The sequence below is a fragment of the Pygocentrus nattereri genome, chromosome 7 (genome assembly GCF_015220715.1).
Source record: "Pygocentrus nattereri isolate fPygNat1 chromosome 7, fPygNat1.pri, whole genome shotgun sequence".
Classification (NCBI taxonomy): Eukaryota; Metazoa; Chordata; class Actinopteri; order Characiformes; family Serrasalmidae; genus Pygocentrus; species Pygocentrus nattereri.
This window is the reverse complement of record NC_051217.1, coordinates 1277501-1302418: the sequence shown is the minus strand read 5'-3', so window position 1 is coordinate 1302418 and position 24918 is coordinate 1277501. Positions and strand designations below refer to the sequence as shown.

At 42.8% G+C, this 24918-nt stretch overlaps 1 protein-coding gene across 2 annotated transcripts in view; it reads right to left on the bottom strand.

The window, feature by feature from the left end:
• The window catches only part of igf1ra (insulin-like growth factor 1a receptor), a 148105-nt gene that overhangs the window by 110198 nt on the left and 12989 nt on the right, over positions 1 to 24918 (bottom strand). For both annotated transcript variants that reach the window (XM_037540012.1, XM_017692202.2), the window contains exon 2: positions 15040 to 15600. In XM_037540012.1, coding sequence (XP_037395909.1) covers positions 15040 to 15600 — 561 coding nt within the window. The remainder of the gene's footprint in view (positions 1 to 15039; positions 15601 to 24918) is intronic.

The window sequence follows — 24918 nt, the reverse complement described above, 5'->3', positions numbered from 1 at the left end:
CACAACACACCTTTTACTCTCTGCTGAAGAGTCACTTCCTTCTCTGAAACCTGGGGGGACGTCTACACCTGAGCTGAAGGGTCTGCAGCTTTATGGAAAACACAGACTCAATGAAGAGCACAGTGTCAGCAAACCCTTTACTTAGATCATCCGTTTCCTTTCATTTAGGTCTCTGAGTTGCTGCAGTTATAATAGTGCAGCACAAACAGATCTGAATATTTATTTATGTAAGCTTTCAACAAAGAATGAGGTGAAACTGTTTACTGAAACTAAATATGCAGTTCTAATGTCTAATGCACTATGCAAACATATATATATATATATATATATATGTGTGTGCGCATGTGTAAAATGTACTCTATGTGTATATATATATATATATATACACACACACACACACACACACACACACACACGCACGCACACACTGTACTGCCTTAAGTATTCGCTCATCTGCCTTCACACACATATGAAATTGAGATCCCATTCTTAATCCATAGGGTTTAATATGATGTCGGCCCACCCTTTGCAGCTATAATAGCTTCAACTCTTCTGGGAAGGCTTTCCACAAGGGTTAGGAGTGTTTATGGGAATTTTGACCGTTCTTCCAGAAGCACATTTGTGAGGTCAGACACTGATGTTGGACGAGAAGGCCTGGCTCATCCGTGTCTTTATGGACCTGCTTTGTGCACTGGTGCGCAGTCATGTTGGAGCAGGAAGGGGCCGTCCCCAAACTGTTCCCACAAAGTTGGGAGCGTGAAATTGTCCAAAATCTCTTGGTGCTGAAGCTTTAAGAGTTCCTTTCACTGGAACTAAGGGGCCGAGTCCAACTCCTGAAAAACACCCCCACACCATGATCCCCCCTCCACCAAACTTTACACTCGGCACAATGTAGTCAGACAAGTACCGTCTCCTGACAACCGCCAAACCCAGACTCGTCCATCGGATTTCCAGACGGAGAAGCGTGATTGGTCACTCCAGAGAACACGTCTCCACTGCTCTAGAGTCCAGTGGCGGCGCTTTACTCCACTGCATTCATTCATTTCACGACTGGACTTGCTGCACAGGTGGCGTCCGATCACGGCACCACACTGGAATTCACTGAGCTCCTGAGAGCGACCCATTCTTTCACTAATGTCTGTAGAAGCAGTCTGCAGGCCGAGGGGCTCGGCTTTATACACCTGTGGCCATGGAAGAGACTGGAACACCTGAATTCAATAATTTGGATTGGTCACTGAATATTTATATATATATATATATATATATATATATATATATATATATATATATATATATATATATACACTCATCAGCCAATCACATGGCCGCAATCACATGATGTGAGAGGTCAGAGGAGAACGGGCAGACTGGTTCCAGATGATAGAAAGGCAACAAGAACTCAAATAACCAACCAGAATCTCTGAGGAACGTTTCCAACACAGTTGAAAGTCTGCCACGAAGAATTAAGGCAGTTCTGAAGGCGAAAGGGGGTCCAACCTTTTACTATCAAAGTACCTAATAAAGTGGCTGGTGAGTGTGTGTATGTGTGTATGTGTGTGTGTGTGTGTGTGTGTGTGTACACACACACAAACACACACACACACACAGTGGCAGAAAGAAATAACAGTTACTCAGAACGAGATCTATGAAGAGAGAAAGAGAGAGAGGGGGGGGGGGACTCTGGGATGAAGTACTCTGACAGGAAGTTGTAGCATTTTCCCAGATTTTTATGAATGAGTGTAGAGAATGAATCACTGCTTCCGTTCAGCTTCAGCCAGCAGCAGCACACACTACACACAGTACAGTCACAACCTCACACACACTACAAAGCCTTACACCTGCTGATATTTAAAAATATGATATCTTGTGATGTACAACAGACAACACTGTTATGATGGACACTGAAATACTGACACTGACATGCTTGCATTCAAACCAATTGCAGCTGGATGTTTTGTAGGCATGCACTCTGAGTTCATGCTTTATTTGATGTTTGTACAGCTGTTTCAGTGTTATTGGTCTGAACACCTTTATCGCTCCTGGTAACAATTGTAATGAAACCCTCTCATACTCAATGTGCCAGTTAAACACAGAAGACAGATACGTTAAAATGGCCCACAGCATAAATGCTTTTGATTAGAGCAGAGTGCAAGATGGACAGGGATCGAGAGAAGAGATGAAATGAAAGTGAGAGTGCGAGAAACAGACGTATATGTCTGTAACCTCCAGTCAAACTCATTGTGAGAAATAACTAACACACTTATCGTCCAGCTAACACACACATTAGAAGAGTTCAGTAATTACACTTTTATGGGCTTTAAATGGTCCTATACATCAGCCTGCTGTGTGTACGAGCGGTCCTCAGCTGCCCTCTGACTGATAACATCCTCCACAGCTCACAAAAGCCAATGAAGCCAACTGAGCAGAAAAAATGCTGGTGACCAGACTCATGTTCTGCTCTCTCTGTCTCGGCTCTCACGGCTGACAGGGGGGCATTTAAGAGAGAGACTATCCAGACAACATGTTTAAAGGTTTCTGAAGGACGACAACAGCTGGATTGGAGGGAGCTGGTTAGTGCAGAGTTAACACAATGAGACAAGCTCCTTTACTCAATTTCATCTGGTAATAATTCACAAACCAAACTACTGAGAGGAACTTCAGAAGCTACTACTTGGACAAATCATCAAACAGAGTCTGGAAGAAGAATGAGCAAGCTTGTCCAACAGCTTCCTTCCTCTCTCTCTCTCTCTCTATCTCTCTCTCTCTCTCTCTCTCTCTGTCTCTGCCTCTCTCTCTCTCTCTCTCTCTCTGGCGCTTTGCCTCATTAGAGATGGAGGTATTGAGTCAGTGTTAGTGTAACGCACCCCCAGGACAGCTCTGGAGCTGGAAGCTGGCCTGCTGTCTGTTCCACTGTCTTTACATAGAGCTCCCTAAAACACAGTGGAAACGTAAAGCCACCCACACATGTCTGGGCACGAACTGGGATTACTGTGCTTTAAGAAAAACACACTACCCCGAGCAACCACACACACACACACACACACACACACACACACACTACCAGCATCCTCCTGACAAACGTGTTGGCAGAGCCTGTGTGTGCCTGTCTCTACACACACACGGTGATAGCTCATCCATAGTCTCCGCACTTCTCTCATTCATGATCTAACTACAGTGACTAAAGCTGCAGGAATTCCTAATAAAACATCTCTCTCTCTCTCTCTCTCTCTCTCTCTCTCTCTCTCTCTCTCTGTCTCTCTCTCTCTCTGTCTCTCTCTCTCTCTGTCTCTCTCTCTCTCTCTCTCTGTCTCTCTCTCTCTCTCTGTCTCTCTCTCTCTCTCTCTCTCTCTCTCTCTCTCTCTGTCTCTCTCTCTCTCTGTCTCTCTCTCTCTCTCTCCTCTCTCTCTCTGTCTCTGTCTCTCTCTCTCTCTCTCTCTCTCTCTGTCTCTCTCTCTCTCTCTCTCTCTCTCTGTCTCTCTCTCTCTCTCTCTCTCTGTCTCTCTCTCTCTCTGTCTCTCTCTCTCTCTCTCTCTCTCTCTCTCTCTCTCTCTCTCTCTCTCTCTGTCTCTCTCTCTCTCTCATTCCATTTCTGTTGCAGGTCTGCATCTGCTTCCATCATCACTCTGAACGAGAGGGCACGGCAGGTCACCTCTACAAGGAACTAGAGCTGGGCGATGTGATAAAAAATGTAATATCACCATGGTCTGAGAAATTTTGTCTCACATCTGACAAGCAGGAACAGAAGAAAGTAGAGCTACATTTACACAAAAACACAAAATACCATAAAAACCAATGATTTGTATTAAACATTTCACACACTATGCTGCCCTGAATCCAGTTAAACAGGACCAATTATGCTCTCTCTGTAATGAAACATGCAGTTTGGAAGTGTTTTATGTTCAGATGATGTCCATGATATCCTCAGAAATGCTTACTGTGACATTATTCATCATGATAACGATATATTGTCATATTGCCTATGTTAATAGGAACTGTCGCTACAGTCTTCACAAAGGAGCAAAACTGTTCACAAACACCCAATCAGCATTTGGGACAAAAGATTCCAGGGTTGACTGATATTTATTGATTGTTTATCTCGGTTATGGATGGGAATTCTGACTAGACCTGTGCTGGTCACAGAATCCTCCAATTCAACAAAAATGTACACTTCCATTTTGAGCCAGTTCCTAACACTGAGGCAGACACAGGAGCAAACAGTAAAGGTGTTTAAGCCGAAGATAAAACTCTTTGCCAATTAAAAAAAAAAAAAAATTAAATGCACAGTTCAGGTAAAGTTGTGGTCCAAGCTTCCAAGGCTGCTTCATCTTTGGCAGTTTTGCCTATGCCTGAAGGGCCTGTGGCCGCTCCACCTGATGTCAACTTGCACAAGACCTGAGACATAAGTGTTTTTTCTTAAGACCCCAAGCTGTTTTTTATGATGTCTGAGACTTGACACTGTGAACTAACGATGTCCTAAAACGTATAAGACAGTCGTACAGGCATGAAATCTGCCTTCTGCAATGAGTCCTGCCAAGCACGTTCAACCAGTGCAGCTCAACAGTCACATTGGTATGTTAGGCACAACAAATGTGGTATTAATGTAACATCAGTCAACATGATTATAAGTTCAGTTATGTTAAATGTGTGGGAAAACCAGTGTTTTGCTACTGTTTGTGCGTCTGTTGCACTACAGAAGCTGGTGAACTGCTACTAGCAGGCTAAAAAAACAGCAACTCACAGTAAAACATGTTTTATTATTAAAAAAAAAGCCAGAGGACATATTTTAGTCACTGCGCTTAAGTAATAGAAGTAATAAAACATCTAAAAATGATTTTGAAACTGATATTTGATAACTTCTTTATTTGTAATGAATTTATTGTACTCCAGAAGAGAAGAATGGCTGAGTTATGTCTCAATACGTCAGCATTTTATTTTTTCATTTTAATCCTATAGAAACAGATGTTAGATTTCTTCCTAACACTTTTCCAGGTGGATCTAGTCACAATTCTAAGTTTTATAAATGTTTATATATAAGCATCAGCAGATATGTACATGAAAAATCAGATATGGACATCAGCCCACAAGTCTCATATTCCTATTTTACACATCTGACATTCGGATAATCTGTGCTCTGTCCTTCAGAAGTGACGTTTATTTGCTGTGGTGTTCAACATCACAGCCAAAGAGTGGTGAAGTAATGTTTCCTGCGCCCCTCAATCCCCCTGTACACTCCTTCTCTATCAACAAGAGCTGCTAACAGTCCATCAGCTCCATCTTTTGGCACAGAAGCTGTACACAGACAGACAGACAGAGACAGTCCCACACATACAGGAACAGGCCGGACACACTTTGTTTTTCCTCAGAGGACAAATTTGACCTTGAAGGCCTTTCGACCGGTCACGGTAACCTTGACCCGACCACTGAGATAGAGTCTCCCACAAACCCTCAGCAGTTAACAGGGGACAGATGCTGACCTGCTGACCATGAAAAGCTCATGCCTGATCTGACGAAACACTTCAGCTAAAATAACATCAGTAGTGAGCAGCAGCCGGACTCAGCCGATAGCCACCTTTGTTACAGAACTGAGAGGAGAAACAGACAGGACTCAGCTGTGGGTCAGTAAGCACGGCACAGGGATGGTCTCTGATGAAGAGAAACAGCTTACAAATGAGCAAAGATCTGAGTATTAGGTCCAACATGAACGGTTCTGCTATCAGCACAGAGGTGGGAATTTATGGAAACATCAAGAACCAGTCTCTCTCTCTCTCTCTCTCTCTCTCTCTCTCTCTCTCTCTCTCTCTCTCTCTCTCTCTCTCGCTCTCCCTGTCTGTCTCTCTCTCTCTCTCTCTCTCTCTCTCTCTCTCTCTCTCTCGCTCTCCCTGTCTGTCTCTCTCTCTCTCTCTCTCTCTCTCTCCCTGTCTCTCTCTCTCTCTCTCTCTCTCGCTCTCCCTGTCTGTCTCTCTCTCTCTCTCTCTCTCTCTCTCTCTCTCTCTCTCTCTCTCGCTCTCCCTGTCTGTCTCTCTCTCTCTCTCTCTCTCTCTCTCCCTGTCTGTCTCTCTCTCTGTCTCTCTCTCTTCCTCTCTCTCTCTCTCTCTCTCTCTCTCTCTCTCTCTCTCTCTCTCTGTCTCTCTCCCTGTCTGTCTCTCTCTCTGTCTCTCTCTCTTCCTCTCTCTCTCTCTGTCTCTCTCTCTCTCTCTCTCTCTCTCTCTCTCTGTCTCTCTCCCTGTCTGTCTCTCTCTCTGTCTCTCTCTCTTCCTCTCTCTCTCTCTGTCTCTCTCTCTCTCTCTCTCTCTCTCTCATTGTCTCTCTCTCTCTCTCTGTCTCTCTCTCTCTCTCTCTCTCTCTCTCTCTCATTGTCTCTCTCTCTCCTCATCTTTCTCCTCATCTCTCTCTCTCTCTCTCTCTCCTAATCTTTCTCTCTCCTCATCTCTCTCTCTCTCTCTCTCTCTCTCTCTCTCTCTCTCTCTCTCTCTCTCTCCCTGTCTGTCTCTCTCTCTGTCTCTCTCTCTTCCTCTCTCTCTCTCTCTCCCTGTCTGTCTCTCTCTCTGTCTCTCTCTCTCTTCCTCTCTCTCTCTCTCTGTCTCTCTCTCTCTCTCTCTCTCTCTCTCTCTCATTGTCTCTCTCTCTCTCTCTGTCTCTCTCTCTCTCTCTCTCTCTCTCTCTCTCTCTCTCTCTCTCTCATTGTCTCTCTCTCTCTCTCCTCATCTCTCTCTCTCCTCATCTTTCTCCTCATCTCTCTCTCTCTCTCTCCTAATCTTTCTCTCTCCTCATCTCTCTCTCTCCCTCTCTGTCTCTCTTTCTCTCTCTCTCTCTCTCCTCATCTTTCTCTCTCTCTCTCTCTCTCTCTCTCCTCATCTTTCTCTCTCCTCATCTCTCTCTCTCTCTCCTCATCTGTCTCTCTCCTCATCTCTCTCTCTCCCTCTCTGTCTCTCTTTCTCTCTCTCTCTCTCTCCTCATCTTTCTCTCTCCTCATCTCTCTCTCTCTCTCTCTCTCCTCATCTGTCTCTCTCCTCATCTCTCTCTCTCCCTCTCTGTCTCTCTCTCTGTCTCTCTCTCTCCCCTCATCTCTCTCTCTCCTCATCTCTCTCTCTCTGTCTCTCTCTCTCTCTCCCTCTCTCTCTCTCTCTCTCTCTCTCTCTCTCTCTCTCTGTCAGAAGGAGTGAAACAACTCAAAGTATGATTGCATACGGAACAATATAAAACAGACAGCTCAGGTTCTAAAGAGCCACATTATAAGCCAAATATCATACATAGTATTTTGCCACATTTTACAAAGCAATACTGATTAGTGGCGCAACCATTTTGCAGGTTTGATCCTGACTATGCTAGAGCCATCTATGGCTGGTAGTCCAAGAAAACACAATTAGCCTCACGGCAGCGTTCTCCTCAATGACACTGCATTAGCTGCCAGTTAAAAAGATGCAGTGAGACTTGAATGACGCAAGTGGCAGCCTTCACTTCGGTAGCACCACGTGATGGGGAGACCTAGCTAGAAAGTGGAATTAGATGTGAGAATTGGGTTTAAAAAAAGCAACAGATTCTTTTCTTGAATTCTTGCTTGCGGTTTTTGGATTTTTTTAGGTGGCACACTGCTTAATGGCTAAGCAATATCAATAAAAATTGTAGTATTGATAAACTCCCAATGATACTCATTCTTAGTTCTGCATTCAAGCTTTAGGAGAGATTGCATGACTCTGGCGGTATTCTGGTCAGGTTTCCAAATTTCCCACCATCGTGTGTGTGTGCTAGTTGGCACTGCCAAGGAAATGTGAAAAAATGGCATATGTGGATCGGAGCTGATCAGCCAGCATTTCGGAGGGGAAGACGAACTTGTCTTGGGAGCAGCTCTGAAAAGTGTGTGTGGTGGTGCTGTGTGAGGCTATGCAGCTCCCTGTGAGGCCTTGAACTGGACCTTATCATCCAAACACCCCCACCCCACCCTGCTCCCTCTTTCCTCAGTCAGGGGTGGCTGGACTGCGTGCATGTCTGGAACACAGCGACCCAAGAGCTCAACTGAAAGCAGGCCACAGAGCAGACACAGTCACGAGACACCACGCACACACATGCACGCGCACACACACACTCGGTGACGCCACGGTCAAGCAAGCAGCTGGATGTGGACACTGTGGAGGGCTAATCTAATGGCTGGAGCTGTCAACAGTGGCTGATAAGAACAGTAGCTGTGTGAGCAGGTGTGGGGGTATGGTAGTCATAGTAAACCTATTAAACTATTGAGAGGGGGCAGTAAAAGTAGGGATGGGAAATAAAAAATATATATAATATATATAATATATATAATATAATAATATTTTAGAGGACAAAATTATGATTAGCCACTATGAAAATCAATATATCAGGAGAAACCGCTCAATAAATTATATTGTACTATGATTATTGTATACATAAAGCCAGATGTATTTATGTGCTATATATGTGTACATATATATATATATATATATATATATATATATATATATATATATATATATATATATATATATATATATATATATATATATGACAGAAGGATAGCAGCAAGAGTGAAAGGGAAGGTCTACAAGACAGCAGTGCGTCCTGCTATGATGTTTGGTTTGGAGACGGTGGCTCTGTCTAAAAGACAGGAGGCTGAGCTGGAGGTGGCGGAGATGAAGATGCTGAGATTTTCGTTGGGAGTGACCAGGATGGACAAGATTAGAAATGAGCAGATCAGAGGGACGGTGAAGGTGGAGCAGTTTGGAGATAAAGCCAGAGAGGCCAGGTTGAGATGGTTTGGACATGTGTTGAGGAGGAATAGTGGATATATTGGTCAAAGAATGTTGGAGATGGAGCTGCCGGGTAGAAGGAGAAGAGGTAGACCTCAGAGAAGGTTTATGGATGTAGTGAAGGTGGACATGGAGATGGTTGGTGTGAAAGTAGAGGAGGCAGTGGATAGGGCAAGATAGAGGCAGATGATCCGCTGTGGCGACCCCTAAAGGGAGCAGCCGAAAGAAGAAGAAGAAGATATGTGTACTTAGTCAAGCAGCTAAACTTGCTGCTTACTTCACTACTTTCATTACTTGTGCTACATAGCACTTCTATTTAGAGCGTTGACTTGCCATAGAAAGATTTCGTTCAGATTCCTCATGCGAAAATGCTTTATTCTGCTTATTCTGCTTAGAAATATACATAAATGTATATACAAAAATATACAAGATACACGCCTCAAATATTGTGATAATATCGTATTGAGGGTTTTCTAGTGATTCCCACCCATAACACCCATGTACAGGAAGGGAGGGCTTGAGGAAGAGAGGGAGGGAGGAGATGTGGGTCTGCTACTGCTCTCAGGAGCCTTGTGTTGTGTTTCTACTCTTGACATTTCTGTGACATTTCCCCCTCAGCACCCCTCTTCACATGGGCCTAGAGATGTCCTACACACACATAAACAAGCACAGGAGCACACAACTCCACACACAACCATCCCACCCACCGAGACCATCAGGGGTTCAGTTGAGGACTTGGAACAGAACCATCATTCTAACAAAGTGAGACATCCTAAAAAAGACTGTTTCATAAGCCCCGCTCCTTTAAAAAAAATAAAAAAGCGACACAAAAACAAGTGTGTCTCAGACATCACAGTCGACATTGGCTGTAGGGCACTTTCACTTTTCTTAAGCTTATCCCTAATTTCCCTGTTCCGAGAATCCAGCCCACTGATGGTTTACCAGGAATGGTGAAGGTTAAATGTATGTTGAAACTACGTGACTTAATCTAACCCCAAAACGCATAAAGAGAAGTGCTGACTGTGTCAAAGCGATTGTTGGTTATGGTCCCCTTTATTATGTGTCCACTGTAAGTTACAGACAGAAAGCTGCTTTTTGTCTTAGACATAGACAGCAGGGAGTAGACATCATAGTTATCCGTGTAAATTATGTCATGTTAGGCTTTTCTGAGCACAGCATGCTGCAATGTGTGTTTCATTAAAAAATAATGTAGCTCCTTGTAAGTTGTCTATTGAATAATAATTGATTATTAATCTGACAAACAATCAATTGATCGGCTTAAACGTGGCTGTGACAAAAAAACGATTGGAAATAAAAACTTTGAGAATTAAGACATTTATTACCACCTTGTACTGATTTTGCTCTAAATTTCAGAGAAAACTTTTTGAGTTTTATTTTAAAATCTCTTGCAATGGATACCTTCCTGGCGGTTAATGTGTTGTAGCGTGTGGAAGAATATTTCGTAATGAAGGTCGTGCTTCGGATCCCTTCCCTGAGGGGATGAATCTGGTGATGGTGAACGGATTAAAAGAGTTTACGAAGAGAATCTCATCAAAACTTAGTGAAGGACATGTTTTCCGGGTAAGTGAATTATCGACTACTGTCTGCATGTCTTCTTTTTGAGCCGGTGCTGTGTGATGTCATCCGAAAAACTCCCACGAAATCTGAACCGACGCCTCTGACTTTTACACTATTTCAGGCTTTACCGGGTGACTGCATGACCACCATGTTTCAGCATTCCTTTTTTCTCCTGACTCAATGCTACATTCAATTTTAATAAACAAAAAAACCTACATAGTGTAGCTTTAAATAACTGCTATTTTCTCAATGTTTGATGATAAAACGTTTCATTTAAAACAGAGCGAAATGATGGGTCTCTGACGAAGCATCTGAATAACAAATAAGGAAATGAACATCAACATAGCGCTCATATATTCATATATGAATATTCATATATTCAGATTATTTGGGTTTGTCATAAAAAGCATACTTGTGTTATTACAAAGCTCTCTAAATGAACTCATTTTCAGGAGAAAGGAAACACAGCTCTTTTTGGATAAAAGGCAAAAAAAAAAGTTCCATGAGAAATTGTTGATATGTTAGACTATGTGGTCTGGGAACCCTCATAAAAGGCAGTTCCTCATGTCCTGATGGCTGAGGTCAGAGCAAGGAGACGTTACTTCAGCAGTGAGTTGTGTGCGATCGCTTTATTAGACGGTAGCGCACGTCAAGACTCTTTGATCATTTAGTTAACAAACAAAGTGGAGCCCAGGCGGCCCGCAGACAATGAGCGCCGCTCAATCAAAGTCTCTCATAAAGAGGTGTGCTGGATTTGTTTGTGCACACACACACACACACACACACACACACACTGACCCTCAAATAGTAAGCCATCAGGAACTAGCACATGATAGAACAAGCCGAGGAATGTTTTAGCACTTCAGATAGAAAAGGGGAAAAAACTAAACAAAAAATCCACCCCTTGGCTCTGGAGAAGATGTCCCATGTCCCATTTGACTCATGGACACACACACGAACACATGGACGTGCAGCAAGCCGAGTAAGCGGTAGCGGACAGCATCTCTCGGTGGCGTAATTAGAGAGTGCCACTGTCAGAGAGAACCCTGCTCCAGATTGACTACAAAACCACTGCGTGCCCTTGAAGAAACATCTGCGCTCGAGAAAAACAAGGCAATTATGTGGAGGGGTGGGAGGGGGTGAGCAGAGAAAGAGAGAGACAGAGAGAGAAGCGGGGGTGGATCTGCCCTTCAAAGAGCGCCAGAGAGACTGGATCGAGAGCCATGGAGAGGCGGCGGGACGACGGCAGGGCGACATCGAGGCCTCCGTCAGTCAGCATCCTCCTCCTCCTCCTTCTGCTGCTAACCTCCTAACACTCTGGCCTCTTCTTATCTCAAGTTCACTGCGCTTGCTCCCAATAGCCCTTATCTTCAGCTTTGAACCCCCTCAAGGTTCTATTTTCATGTGCTTGTTTGAGTTCACCTCAACTTCGCTTTGGTCTAGGAATGGGTAAACATGTCTGGGAAGGGCGAGACTGGCCAGCGTCACCTACGTTCTTGATCTTTGTTTTTCTCCCTTCTCTAAGTTTTCTGCCTTTCGCAAAAATGCAACAACAAGCTGACAATGTCAACAAGTCAACGACATTGATTAGGGAAAAAATCTGTAACTGTGTTTTTGAAATTGATTAAGTAATAAAAGTAGGGCGTCACTTAAGTAGTGAATCCTATCAGTACCCATGAGCCAATAAGCACTCTTGTTCCAAAATCTAGACTGCTGATTGGCTGCCCAAACAAACATTCTGCATGCACGCACCCCATTTTAGTCCATAATCTAAAGGATGTTACTGAATAAAGCATCATTCAGGAATCAGTATCAAAATCAAGCACCCTGCAATGCTCTATAATGTCCTTGTGGTACACGTGGTCACTCCAAGGAACTGCAATACTCTACTGGATGCATACAGAGCAATATGGCTTCCACTGTTACAACATGAGAGACCTTTCTAGGACTCTGAATGATGGTGGAAGCCACAGTAAAGGGACCAAAGAAGGCAAACAATGAGATCAGTCAAATAACTGAATAACACTGGATAAGGTAACCAATTATAAACATCAGCTTTAGCTGCAGCCCTAGTTTTAGCAGCAACAGTCAATCTATGTGAGTGCATGGTGATGCCAACAGAGCATAAAGCCTAGGAAAAACAGCTGTGGTGCATTTTCCCAAAACACATTTTGCATCCTTGTTGTTGCTTTGTTGGGAAGGAGAGGGAGAAAAACACCCCTGGACAGGTGGTGGCTGGCTGCGAGTTCCAGTAAGTCTTTTGGAAAACACCAGCGAATTAGTAGGACCTCCAGCAAGTCCTTTTCTACTGTGACTAACAGCCTTTCTCTTCTGTTTTTCTGTTGTGCTGAGCGAGCCTTGGATATAGATGACTCACTCAGCCCCCAAAGACACACCATTCAGACACAACATTACCATACTGAACAGGTGTGCAGGGGAGCAGGTGCCGACATGTCCTAGGAGTGGCAGCCGGGAACAGCCGGCATCAGCGCACAGGAGGGTCACTGGAAAGAAAAGGCTACATTCTGCTTCTCCCTCTCGAGGGTCACTGAAAGCCCTAATAGCCAGTTCGTCCATACAGCAGACAGGCATCATCAGAATCAGCTCCACACCACAATAAACTGGCCTCTGCTTCCGGTTGAAAACACAACACGTATCTGTGGAAGGCTCCATTTCCTCTGTTTGTTTTCCTGCTGTAAGGAAAAATGGGGAGGAGGGGCACAGCCCAGATCCTCCGTCCCCAGAATGAACCTGAATGCAGCACGGGCCTTCTAAAGGCCAAGGCTGGGAAAGAGCCCTTTCTTGTCCACTGTACTTTTCCCACCATTCTTGTGTGGTTGAGAGAGGAAGAGGGAACAGACAATGCAAAAGCAGGAGTCTGCTGTTTCCCAGGCATTCTGAGGCAACCCCAAGCCAGATGTGAACAACATGCTGGCATCCATTTTTGTGAACCAACCATCTCTTAGATAAAGGCGAATAGATCAAGACGTGTTGGCAGTCAGTGGAAAAATACAGCATGCAGCATTCAAGCGCTTGCAGATCGTCATGTAGACGTTAAGCTTTGTAATGGATCCCCATATTCAAATACGGCTTTACTTTGTACAAGTTCTGAAGTGTTTTCTGAAGTTTGCTGCAAAGACTGATTTAAGCAGTAAAATCCATGGTGGGATATATCTTAGCCTACCATCAGAGACGAACCCAAACAACTGACTGTTCACACAGAACAGCCCACAAGACAGCATCCAATTCAGAGAAGTCACTGATTTCCACTCGTTGCTTTCTGCAAACAGTTTCTAACAGAGCGCCTTCACAGATCTCTGTTTTCTTTTCATGGACGGGAAACAAGCTGAAGCATCCACCATCCTCCGCTGTTGTCATAGCTTTTAATTAATGGCAAGAGAGTTCAACTCATAAGTCTCTCAACACAACATAGATAAGACTAGGCAAATATTTACCTGACAAGACTTGCCACAGAAGCAGACCTCCAGCTCCGTAGCAGTTACTACAGTATCAGTAGGGGTGGGAATCTCAAGCAGCCCACAGTTCAATTCGTTTTTGCTTTAGGTTGGCAAGATGCAATTATAAAATGAATCTCAGTGTATCTTCATGCATCCCGAATTTCTGATCTTAGTAGCAGATGCTATGACTGTTTTACCTACACCTGTCATTAACAAGTAGCTTAGATGAACTTGTAGCCCACACCTTGAGCATTTTTATTCTATAGGCTCTTTCCATAGGGCTGTAACATTACACAGGATGTGGTGTATCATACTGCATTGAACTGTTTCACAATATATCATACGGTATCAATATATTGTGACTAGTCTGTGAACTTTGGACTAAACTTGTGGACACTATAAGACTACTAAAGCATCACATTCCAGATATTGTACGTTATTTGTATGTTATATATATATATATATATATATATATATATATATATATGTTCTATACATCTCCAAAATGATAGCTTTACAGGAAAAGGTAAAAACCTAATTTGCCTGTAATGTAAGTCAATGGATCCAGATTTTTTTTCCCCCAAGTCATTTTGGACCATTACGTTTGGTCCATCCATCATGTAATGTACACACAGTGTACAGGGCAGCAGGCATTTTTGAATTATGTCAAAAAGTGAAAAACGACAGCAGCGATATTTATTGTACATTTATAGCACCACAACACAGTGGTTGTCAAACCACTCCTCAGGGACCCCAGACAGTCCATATTTTAGCTCTATCCCTACTCGTTGGGAGTTGAGAAGGAGTAAAAATCATCTCAGGAGGTTCCTGAGGACCAGTTTGTGAATTACTGATATTATGAACTACAAATAGAAACTATCAAATCAAGTTCTAGATTTTGTGAATCATGACACCCTGCTTGGCTGAATTAAGTCTAAGAAAACTTGCACGATTGCATATAGTCCAGAATGCATTAAGCAAATCATGGGATATTCCAGCCTTTTTTGTAATATAATCTAAATACAAGCATGTATAGGCTATGTCTGTTACACATGTAGGGGTAGATGAGCACTGACACAACTCATAACCTACAAATGAGTGGTAAAGTTCACTGGCATAAAGAAACTGGAGAAAGCCATTTTTCCAGGACCATCTTCAGCAACAACAAAACCACACAATCACAAGGCAATCTTCAGGTAGAAGAACAACTCTGCTACTAAAATAAATTCCTTCAACTTTACCTTTCTGGCAGTGGTTGGAGGTCCAGCAGCGGTAGCTATAATTGTCATTAAAGCTGGTCCTGGGGCACTCTGGGTTCTCCTCTATAATGCCCGGGCACACATCCCCACACTCTTTGGATGGCTTGTTCCCAGCGACGTAGTTATTAAATTCTGCATCCATAATGAGCGACCAGTCCACTGAGTCGACATAGCACAGCTCCGGGTTCTTCTCAATCCTGATGGCCCCTCGCGTGATGTTCTTCAAGCTGTACAGGCCAATGTCCTTCAAGCTGGTCATCTCAAAGATCACGAGGGCATAGTTGTAGAACAGGTTGCGTCCTCGGATGACTGTGAGGTTGGGGAAGAGCATGCTGAGACTGTCCAGGCCTGCCACTCGGAACAGCAGCAAGTAGTCGGTCACCATCCTGAGCTTGGGAAAGCTGAGGGAGCGGAACTCCTGGTATGGGTTGTGGTTCTTGTCTCCTATCAGGAGAATCTGCAGGTAGCCCTCTACCACCGTGCAGTTCTCCAGCTTCTTGAATTCACTGATGTCATTGCGGATATCGATGTGAGGACCACAGACTGGGGGTGAAAAAAGAGAGAAAGAGAAAGAATTCAATGAGAAATTAGAACTTGAATCCAAATCAGACACAGAGCACTGTAAACATGCAAACAACCTGCACAGACACAAATGCTACACACAATCACATCCGCATTATCTACTATTATAATTTGAAAGCTGCTTAAGGGTAGGCTTAGACACTTAGACTATATTCTCAATTATTTTCATTCTCATAGCTACACACCTTAATTACATACGTTTCACAGGGATAACTGAATAATAAGTCTTAAAACAGAATTCAACCAGTGTTTTAAGATTTCTCCATGATTTTAAAACAGTACTTCAGAGAGGTTTGACATGAAATGTGACTTTCTAGCTGCGTAAAAATTGTTCACAGTGGTGGTGATAGGATGCAAACATCTGAAACATCTAAGGCCTGTAAAAGATACCAAACAAAAATGTTAATATACAAAACAGCTACAAATAAGCTGACTAATGACATTGTTTTATGGTAGGTCTGAAATGATTTTTTATTTTTTTTTAAATGCATGCATGCCAGAGAGGTACATGCAGGGAGCTGTAAGGCAAAATAATACCCAAATATATCTTATTTATTTGGCTTTAGCATTAATTTAAAATCATCAACATTACATGTAAGAACACATGTGCAGGCTCACTTTGGATAGTAAATAAAACAGCAACATTTGTGTTGTTGACATTACGACCTCTGGTTCCCATCACCACCACTGAGAAGAACAATCCAAATTAGTATGAATCCTTTCACACCACTCTAATGACTTTGTTTAGAGTCTGTGCTTTATATTTTTTTATGTATTATTTTATGTCGTGTTCTTCCCCAATATGTTAAAATCAGCAAATAAATAGTAATTGTGCCCTAAACTGTGCATCCTATAAAAAAAATAATTTAAAAAAATCAACAAAACGTCATTCATCCAGGGACACCCAGGGACACTCAGGGACACTCAGGGACGACTGAAAATCTAAATGATAGAATTATGCAGAGTTTAAAAAACAAATCATGGAATTCCCATTTAAGATTTCTACCTCAATAATACGCTGAAGACTCAAGGCTTTAAATGAAAAGTATTTCAAAGGAAATTCTGCACAAAGCTCATAACAACCAGAGAAAAGCAAAACACTGCTGGTCAAAAGGCCAGAGCAGAAGGATTATTCAAATTCAAATGACTCCTATGCGTGATCTCAGTGGTGTCTGATAAACAGTGCTCTTGTGTTATCCTGTACATTTATTTCCATACACAGATTTATGCCACGCTTTGTTCCTACTTTACACAAAGGGACTCGGGCTGAGGCTTCACATTCTCTGTGTAGTTTAGTGGGATAAGTGATCCAAAAAGCTTCTGAAAAATGTCACCCCAGATGACCCGTGTTTAAAAAGGCCATCCGTGTCTACAGTCCACACAGAAAACAACCCATATGCAAAACCACAGAGTTCAGAAGGAGAGTGTCCTCCCCTGCCCCTCTCTCTCTCTCTCTCTCTCTCTCTCTCTCTCTCTCACACACACACACACGCAAAAGAAGCATTCATGTTTTATTTAGGAAAATTATCTTTCCTTTTAATTGTGGCTGTCAGTGGGAATAGCTCCTCAGCAGCTAATTTATTTCATCCTCTGAGTAGGAGCGATGTCTAACAGATCTAGTAGTCCTGGTGGACAGCGAAGCCAATGTGTGGCCAGCAAACTCTCATAGCTTACACTAGACACACAGATCAAACAAAGAGGCCATAATACTGTGCATCATAAAATCCTGCTGGAATTTTTCTAAAAGCATGGGTGGAGTATTCCGGGCATTACTTTAACAAATGGGGACTGTAAAGTGTAAATTGCAATATAAAACCAATACACATGCCCAACATGCTTTAAAGGCCCCACTTCTGGGACAACATTTTCATGGTTGTGTGCAGGGCTGTGTATCAAAATTCAGTATTAATTCAGTATTTGTTTATGGTAATGAATTATTTGAATACAATCAAAAACTCCCATGGTATTCAATATTGAATTTCACTAGCTAAAAAGCCAAACTTATCAGCATCCATGAACCAACAAGCAAGCTGTTTCAAAATCTCAACAGCTGACTGACTGTCGCTATTAAATAACATATGGATATTAACATCAGCACTTCTTGATTAGTCTACAATCAGTTGCAGTTCCAACTTCTCTTTATCTCTCAGAATTATACAGGCTGTTACTGTGTCTTTAACACCGACATGTAAATCACCCCTTTTCTTACTGGCTGCTCTGAGTTGCATCGCATTCGAAAAGGAGGCCAGGCTGAAACACTCCTTCTAACTGCAGAATGGGCTGGGTTACACTGTTGTCGGCTGCATAGGAGCATATACGCAAATGCATTGATTTACATGACATCACAAAAGCAGTCCATTTTAAAACGAGCTATGGGCTCTTTAAATGGCCTCTTATGTCTAATCTAAGCCAAGAAGACTCTGCACTGAACAAAACAACTATACATTTCAAGGAGTAAATCTGCTCCCTAGAAGGAGGTGGTGATCTGTAGAAATGTCTTGACATATGAGCTCCCTGGGTTAAACCTTTTATGTTCTTAAAGAGGCTTAGGTCACCATCTCTCTGACAGCCAGCATTATAGAGTCTCAGCCATGAGATACATGGAAGTGTTTTTAGCTGCCATCTTCTGGCCATGTCAAATCACCATCTTTCAAACAGCTTGGGTGAGATTTCCTCCTGTGTTATCACCTCCTGGTGAGGTACGGGTGTGCTAAAGAATTTGGGCAAAGAATTTTTTGGGACAGTCTTGCATCTGTGATTTAATTTGTGTTTATTTTCTATTATTTAACCTGTCACCCAAGCATTTTGGCAATTTTTGCTTCTTTGAAGCTTGAACGTTACGGCCAGCGCGCCGGACTGCCAGTTAGTTGCGGCTGTAATGTCACAGACCTTGAGTTTTTGGTTGCGTCTGATCGGCCTAACTCATCTAAAGACAGTTCCCAAGTTATTGGGGCAAAAAACACTTAAAGCTTCTGAACATGGTGTCGATAATGTGGGGTAAAATTAAAAAACGCAGCTCCCGTGATTTGAAAATTGCACTCCTTCAAGTTTTATGGTAAAAAAAAAAGATGAATCTTTCAGCTCCATCATGAGGAAAACCCTTTTTTTCCTGACACACTCCTGATAAGTGCACAAACTGCTGAAACAACATGCTGCCAAGAACGCGAATCCCATTTGAAGTTCCTCATTCACCCAGCTCGCTCAAAATAGCGCATTGTTTATTAAGATGAATGGCCTTTATCCGCTCCTGTCAGTGTAGTAGAGGCGTCCAAATTTAGAACGGAAGTGATTGTTCCACGAGAAAATAGTATTTGCTTTCTCCTATCGTCGCGAATGCCCCAGGGCCGTGCTCGGCAGCCATGGAGCTGCATGTCTCCTTTGTTTCATCCCTGATTTTTTTTTTTTTCTCCCTTTTAGCTCCCTCTCATTCTCTCTCTCTTCTCGCAGCCAGAGAGAGGGAGGAGGGTTTGGAGCGGCTCAAACACAAAGACTAATTTGTTTGTTGGTAAAGAGAAACTCTGCTCCTCAGTTCCTGTTGGATCCATTAATAAAATCAGACAGTCTGGCGTGAGAGTGAGCGGACGAGAAAGAGAGACGCAGACGGAGGAAGAGGAGTCTGCCCGGCATTACAGTACAGAACAAAAGAAGAGAGCCTGACAAGACGGAACTGAGTGAAACAGCTCAGAGACTTTGGCCATTTATTCACATACGCACCTCATTCATCTCATCTTTTCCCTTATGATAAAATAGCTCTTCTTAATATTTCTCAGCCAGGATATTGTGACTGTTACAAGCAAGCAAATTTCTTTAACACTACAGACTGAAATTTGTCATCCAATGCCAAATATAATGCCGTGAAGGTTCCAACTGAATCAGGCCTACGTCAGTACTGCAGCTACCGAGACTTTTCTTATCAGCATACTACTATCGGTTTATTAAGCTTGCTATGAAGAAAAGGACCATAATACATTGAAATGATATTAAGCTGAGATAATACAGTAGATTTAGAGCGTTTAGAGCGTGCCTGTGAAAAAACTCAGTTTGGAGGGTGGCGTAACCCTAACACCTCACCAAACCCCTAGACATGAACGTCCAAAAAGGAGGGGTAAGGGCTAAGTGGTAGGGGCAAGGGGTGAAATGCGATTAGGCCTTAGACTGACTGCTTTTTAAGTATGAATTTCAAGTCACATGACATCTACTACACTTTATTTGTGGTCTGGTTTTAATCTAGCACAGAAGGCATGAACAATACCCAGCCCTAGCCATAATAATAACGTGAGATTGTATTACTGTAATTCTGACCCACGTCTGTTGCTGCAATTGTCATGAAATTCACCCAGTAGAAAAAGGGCAGCTAATGCTTTCTAGTGCTGCAAAAGAATAAAAAGTTCTGAGGTGTTAATCTAACACTGCACTGATATAAACGCTACGTTAACAAAGAACAATGAAACCTCTCCATTCTGGTGGAAACGCACCACGCAAGCTGCTTGGAGCCAGCTGACACAAACAGTGCCCACTAGTTGACCTCCACAATGAATCTAGCCGTGCAATCCGAGGCCCAGCCCTCATCTCCCATTCCACTTGTGAAGATCCAGCTCTTCCGTAAACACAATCCCAGGCACGCCCAGCGAGAAAGGCATCTAAGCCCCCTTCTCCTGGCCCATCCTGCAGGGATTGCTTTCAGCAGGTCAGGGTTTTATTGTGGCTCTGATCTCCCAGAGTGTCCAACAACTTAGGCAGAGGGCAGATGCAGAGACCTTACAGGGAAAAAATGAGACACCCACATCTTTGTTATATCAGCCACAGAGAGGAAAAAAATCCTTCGCCCCTCTTGGCCTGCAGTATTTTGGGTATTGACCCAGATTTTTTTGGAAATGCCACTATGTAGGGATTTAAGGAACCTTTCAGCCACAGAAAATAAGGGTAAAAGCAGCTTGAGGAGTGATGAAGGGGGAAAAAATCATTTTAAAAAACTTTAAAAAAAACATTGTCATATAAATATTTTAATAAGGTTTTGATAACCGGTTTAAATGTTAATGACATTAGAAGTGTACTTTCAATTTCAAGTACTTTGATCCTTATTTACAGTTGACTTTTGATGTGGCTTTGTGAGAATATGTAACATTTACAGATTAATTACTCAGCCAATATATATTAAAAAGTAATCAACATTCAGAAGACAATTGTAGGGACACCGTGAGCATTTATAAAAGCAATAAGCACCAGCGCTTTCCCAGCATGCTATTTCTTGACATCATGATGACATAAACTGCAGTTCACACACAGTTTATTATTATCATGAATTATCATTACTATTATTATGTTTTATTATGTTTTTTTTTTTTTGACATGTTAACTGCAGGTTATTAGCCACAGCAACAGCCTCGAATCGAGCTCAACACGTTCCACTGAACGTTCAGTACATACTGTGCTTTTTGGGCCGTGATGTATTTACATCAGTTTCAGGTATAACATCTGTATGCAACTGGGTTATCAATGAGGTGCAGCTTCAGACGTCAAAAAGCCTGTTTATACCTTACATTAATGTGTTTTTCATGTTCGGATCGTATCTGGGTGAACGTTTGTAATAAAATATATCCCGTGTGACCAGAAGAAATCAGATATTATGTTCTCAAGCAAAAAGCACATCAACACATAAATCATTTCTGTTTTATTTTTCATTACTTTTTCCTCTTGTTACAATATAAACTGACAAATTGGGCTTGGATGCTTTCATCGGACTAGAGTGCAACTAGGCACTTGGTTTGGAGATAACTCTTGTATACGTCTTGTATATCCTTCATTGCATTGGTTACCTTCTCACCTGCTAGTCACAACTCAGAATACACAGTTCTGATTATGTAACTCTGTGTACGTAGAAAACAGACTAGTGTTGAAGATCCGTCTCTGACCGGCTCTGTGTGGTTTGAGTGACCTGACCTTAATCCAATCACCAGTCCTGGGTTTGTTTTCCCCTGATTTTCCGTGCAGTTTACATGAATCAATATGTGATCATAGAAAAAGTGTAAACAACCTCAAAAGTTTGCACCCATATAGATCTAAAATTCAGGCTTTGTTCATTTTGTCTACAGGCCATTTCCCTTTGAAATTCACCCCATTTATAAGGAGGAGCAGGTAATGAGCTACAGAGGAGAGAAAGAGTGGAAGGTCAAGCCAGTCTCTTGGGGTTAAGCATCAGCCATTAGCCTTACTTGGAGTCTAGCCAGCTCTCTGTGCATACTTGCCATTATCTCATTAGTGGTAATATTGGCAGCTGTCTACATATTGCCAATTTGTTTCTAATATTTTGCCCTGTTAAAAAAATATTTTAGATTTTTTTCAGTTATATTAATGATAAAGCATCCAAGAACAATACACCATCGTTAATGCACAAATATAAATTTACTTGAGCATCCAAAACGGGTTTATTCGATAAAAATATTCATAAACACACTAGACTGTGATAAAACAAAACCATCAGAAATCTTAGGTACTATACATTTTTGGTACTTATATAGAGGACTATAAAAAGTCTAAAAGGTCATGCAGAAACTAAGCCAATAATTCATACCAAAGTGTGCTAAAACACAAATACGTTTATTTTGTCCCATGTTTTTACCTCCTGCATGTCATTTTATCAAATTATAGGATTTCCTGAATTTGCCACCACAGGGAGCAGTTGCACCAAAAACAAAGCAGACAAATAAATATTTCTTGTTGTTTACTTTTTTGAGAGGTGCCGACTCAAGATAAGCAGAGATGGGGTGAGAGGCCACATACTTTCATACACCTTCACTACTCTCACATCAAGCAGCAGGAAATCTGATCATGGCACCGAAAGGCTGTGAGCGGCGTAGGAACGGGTCTGCGTCCCTCAGGTCAGGCGCCTTGAGTCCACAGAGCTCTGAAAGAGCAAACAGAAACCCAGGCGCCTCTTCCTCTCAGCACGCCATTCACACCGCTGCGCAAACACACATATCGGGAATCCAGCGGCTGCTGTTTGCGTTTGATAACCTGGCCTTCCAGAGGAATCCCAAGCACCTCTGCAGGATGGGGAAGGGCCCCAAGCATCTCTGCATCAGCTATGAAGGTCTCCTCTCCTAGATAAGGACTTAGAGAACCTGAGCAAACGTCGGTTCTTTAAAGGCTCAACAGTTCTTCTAAGTTTTATTTATAGCTTTCAAAGCACTGATAGCCTTCAGGTGAACAGGAGTATTTCTGGATATGCCCTAGTATCAGTCACACACCTGGCACAAGAAGACCACGTGTCGAAACGTCAGAACAAAAATGCTAATTAAATGTATTTAGATGTAAGGCCTTAGATCAAAAAGGAAATTATTAAAAAAAAAAAACATATTTCTACAATGTTTTGTTCACCCTGACGTATTCAATCAACTGTCACAGGTTTCACAACCAAAATTTACTTCTTTAGTTTTGTGCTGAAGCTAAAGGCTAACATTGCTAATAAACACTGGAAGCCAAAAGTCACCCAAATCTTTCCCGTAAATACATTCCCAAAACTTCTCTCAACCCACTCAAACCACAACCGCATGTTCATTAAGGTGGTGCAGTCTTGCCAGTGCAGTTTAGGATGACTTGCTATCAGCTATAAACACAAACAAATCTTCACAGTGTATCTTAACGGAGGCGGGCAGCCAGCTCGGCAACAGGTGTTGCTCCAATTTCCAATCCACCCCCTGCAGAATTCAACCCCCCTTTACATGCACGTACGCCGTACAGGCACATGAACCGAAGATTTCATCTGAGATTTCTGTTGCTTCTATTTAAGAGCATATATCTCAGTTTAAGCCGCTTCTCCCTCAGGGTTGCGGTGGGGGCTTGGTGGGATGGGTTGCAGGAGCCTATCCCAGCGGTCATCGGGCGGAAGGCAGGATACACCCTGGACAGGTCACCAGTCCATCGCAGGGCAGACAGACAGACACAGACAGTCATTCACACCTAGGGGCAATTCAGCATGTCCAATTGGCCTGACTGCATGACTTTGGACTGTGGGAGGAAACCGGAGAACCCGGAGGAACCCCACACAGACACGGGGAGAACTCCCATGACCCTATCTGGATTAAGCGTTCAATGACGATGATGATGATGATGATGATCTCAGGTTAATTGTGAACATAATCTGTAGCGATCATATGTAGCTGTAAATAAATACATACATTTTTAAAAACAATTCCTTTATTTAATCTGACTCCTAATAAGAAAAACATCTCAAACACGCAGCAGCTCTTCTGAGACAGATGGATATCTTAAAGAGTTTATCAGGGGTTACTGGAAGCGTTTCTGAGTAAGTGACCGTTCTCGGAAGAACATCATTTTGTCATTTTCCAGCCTTTTTGTCATTAACTACAGGACGTCTGTTAGAGTGCGGAAGCCTTTCTTCCTAGTTCCGAGGCTTGGTGCGATGCAGGATCAGGTTTAAAAGTCATTCAGCCTCTGTCCCCTTCCCCATCAGCTATCTGAGCCTGCAGCCTGCATATTTCCCACATGCTTCCTGTTGAATAACAGAAACAGCAACATTTAGTGCCCATTTGTTCCAATTACAGCAGATATTCTGGGGGGTGATGGGACTAAGCAAAAGCCCCTCATGCATTGAGAGGAGCGTGACCAAGGGCCTGGCTGCCACTCCAAAGCGCTCGCACCTGCCACCTCAACTGTGCTTAATCCTCCACATGCTGGAAGTCATCTGACCACAGGTCTGGTGCTACACTTCCCTTCAGTGGCCCTCACATCAAAAGCGCAAGCTCATGTGTCAGAGTCCAGCTAGTAACACGACACCCCCCCTCCCCTCCCCTCGCCAAACTTAGCTAGTGCTAGCCCTGCTGCTACAGGAGAGAGGGAACAACAACACGTTTGACCGCTGCTTGTAAACGTTACATGCCATGCCTACCTCGGAAATGTGGCTGCTAATAACACATGCGGCTGAGTGCGGCAGTTAAGCCCTGAGTATCGGCCTCTACACTACACACTAACATAGGCTACAATCTTCTAATCAGAAAGCCATGCCTACCAGTAAAGTTCATGTAAACAAAGTGCATGTAAATGTGTTCAGGTCATATCCAACAGTTTTGCAGTTGAAGTGACAGGAAACACATTATTACACTCATAAAGGACGACTTATACTAACATATGCAAAAGCACATGTTCAGCAATGGGTCCTATTCAATTACTTATTGACAAAGACAGATTTCTAAAGTCAAAGGAAAGAACACGGGATGATGGTTGGCATCTAATGCTGCATGTCATCATGTTTTTGTTCTC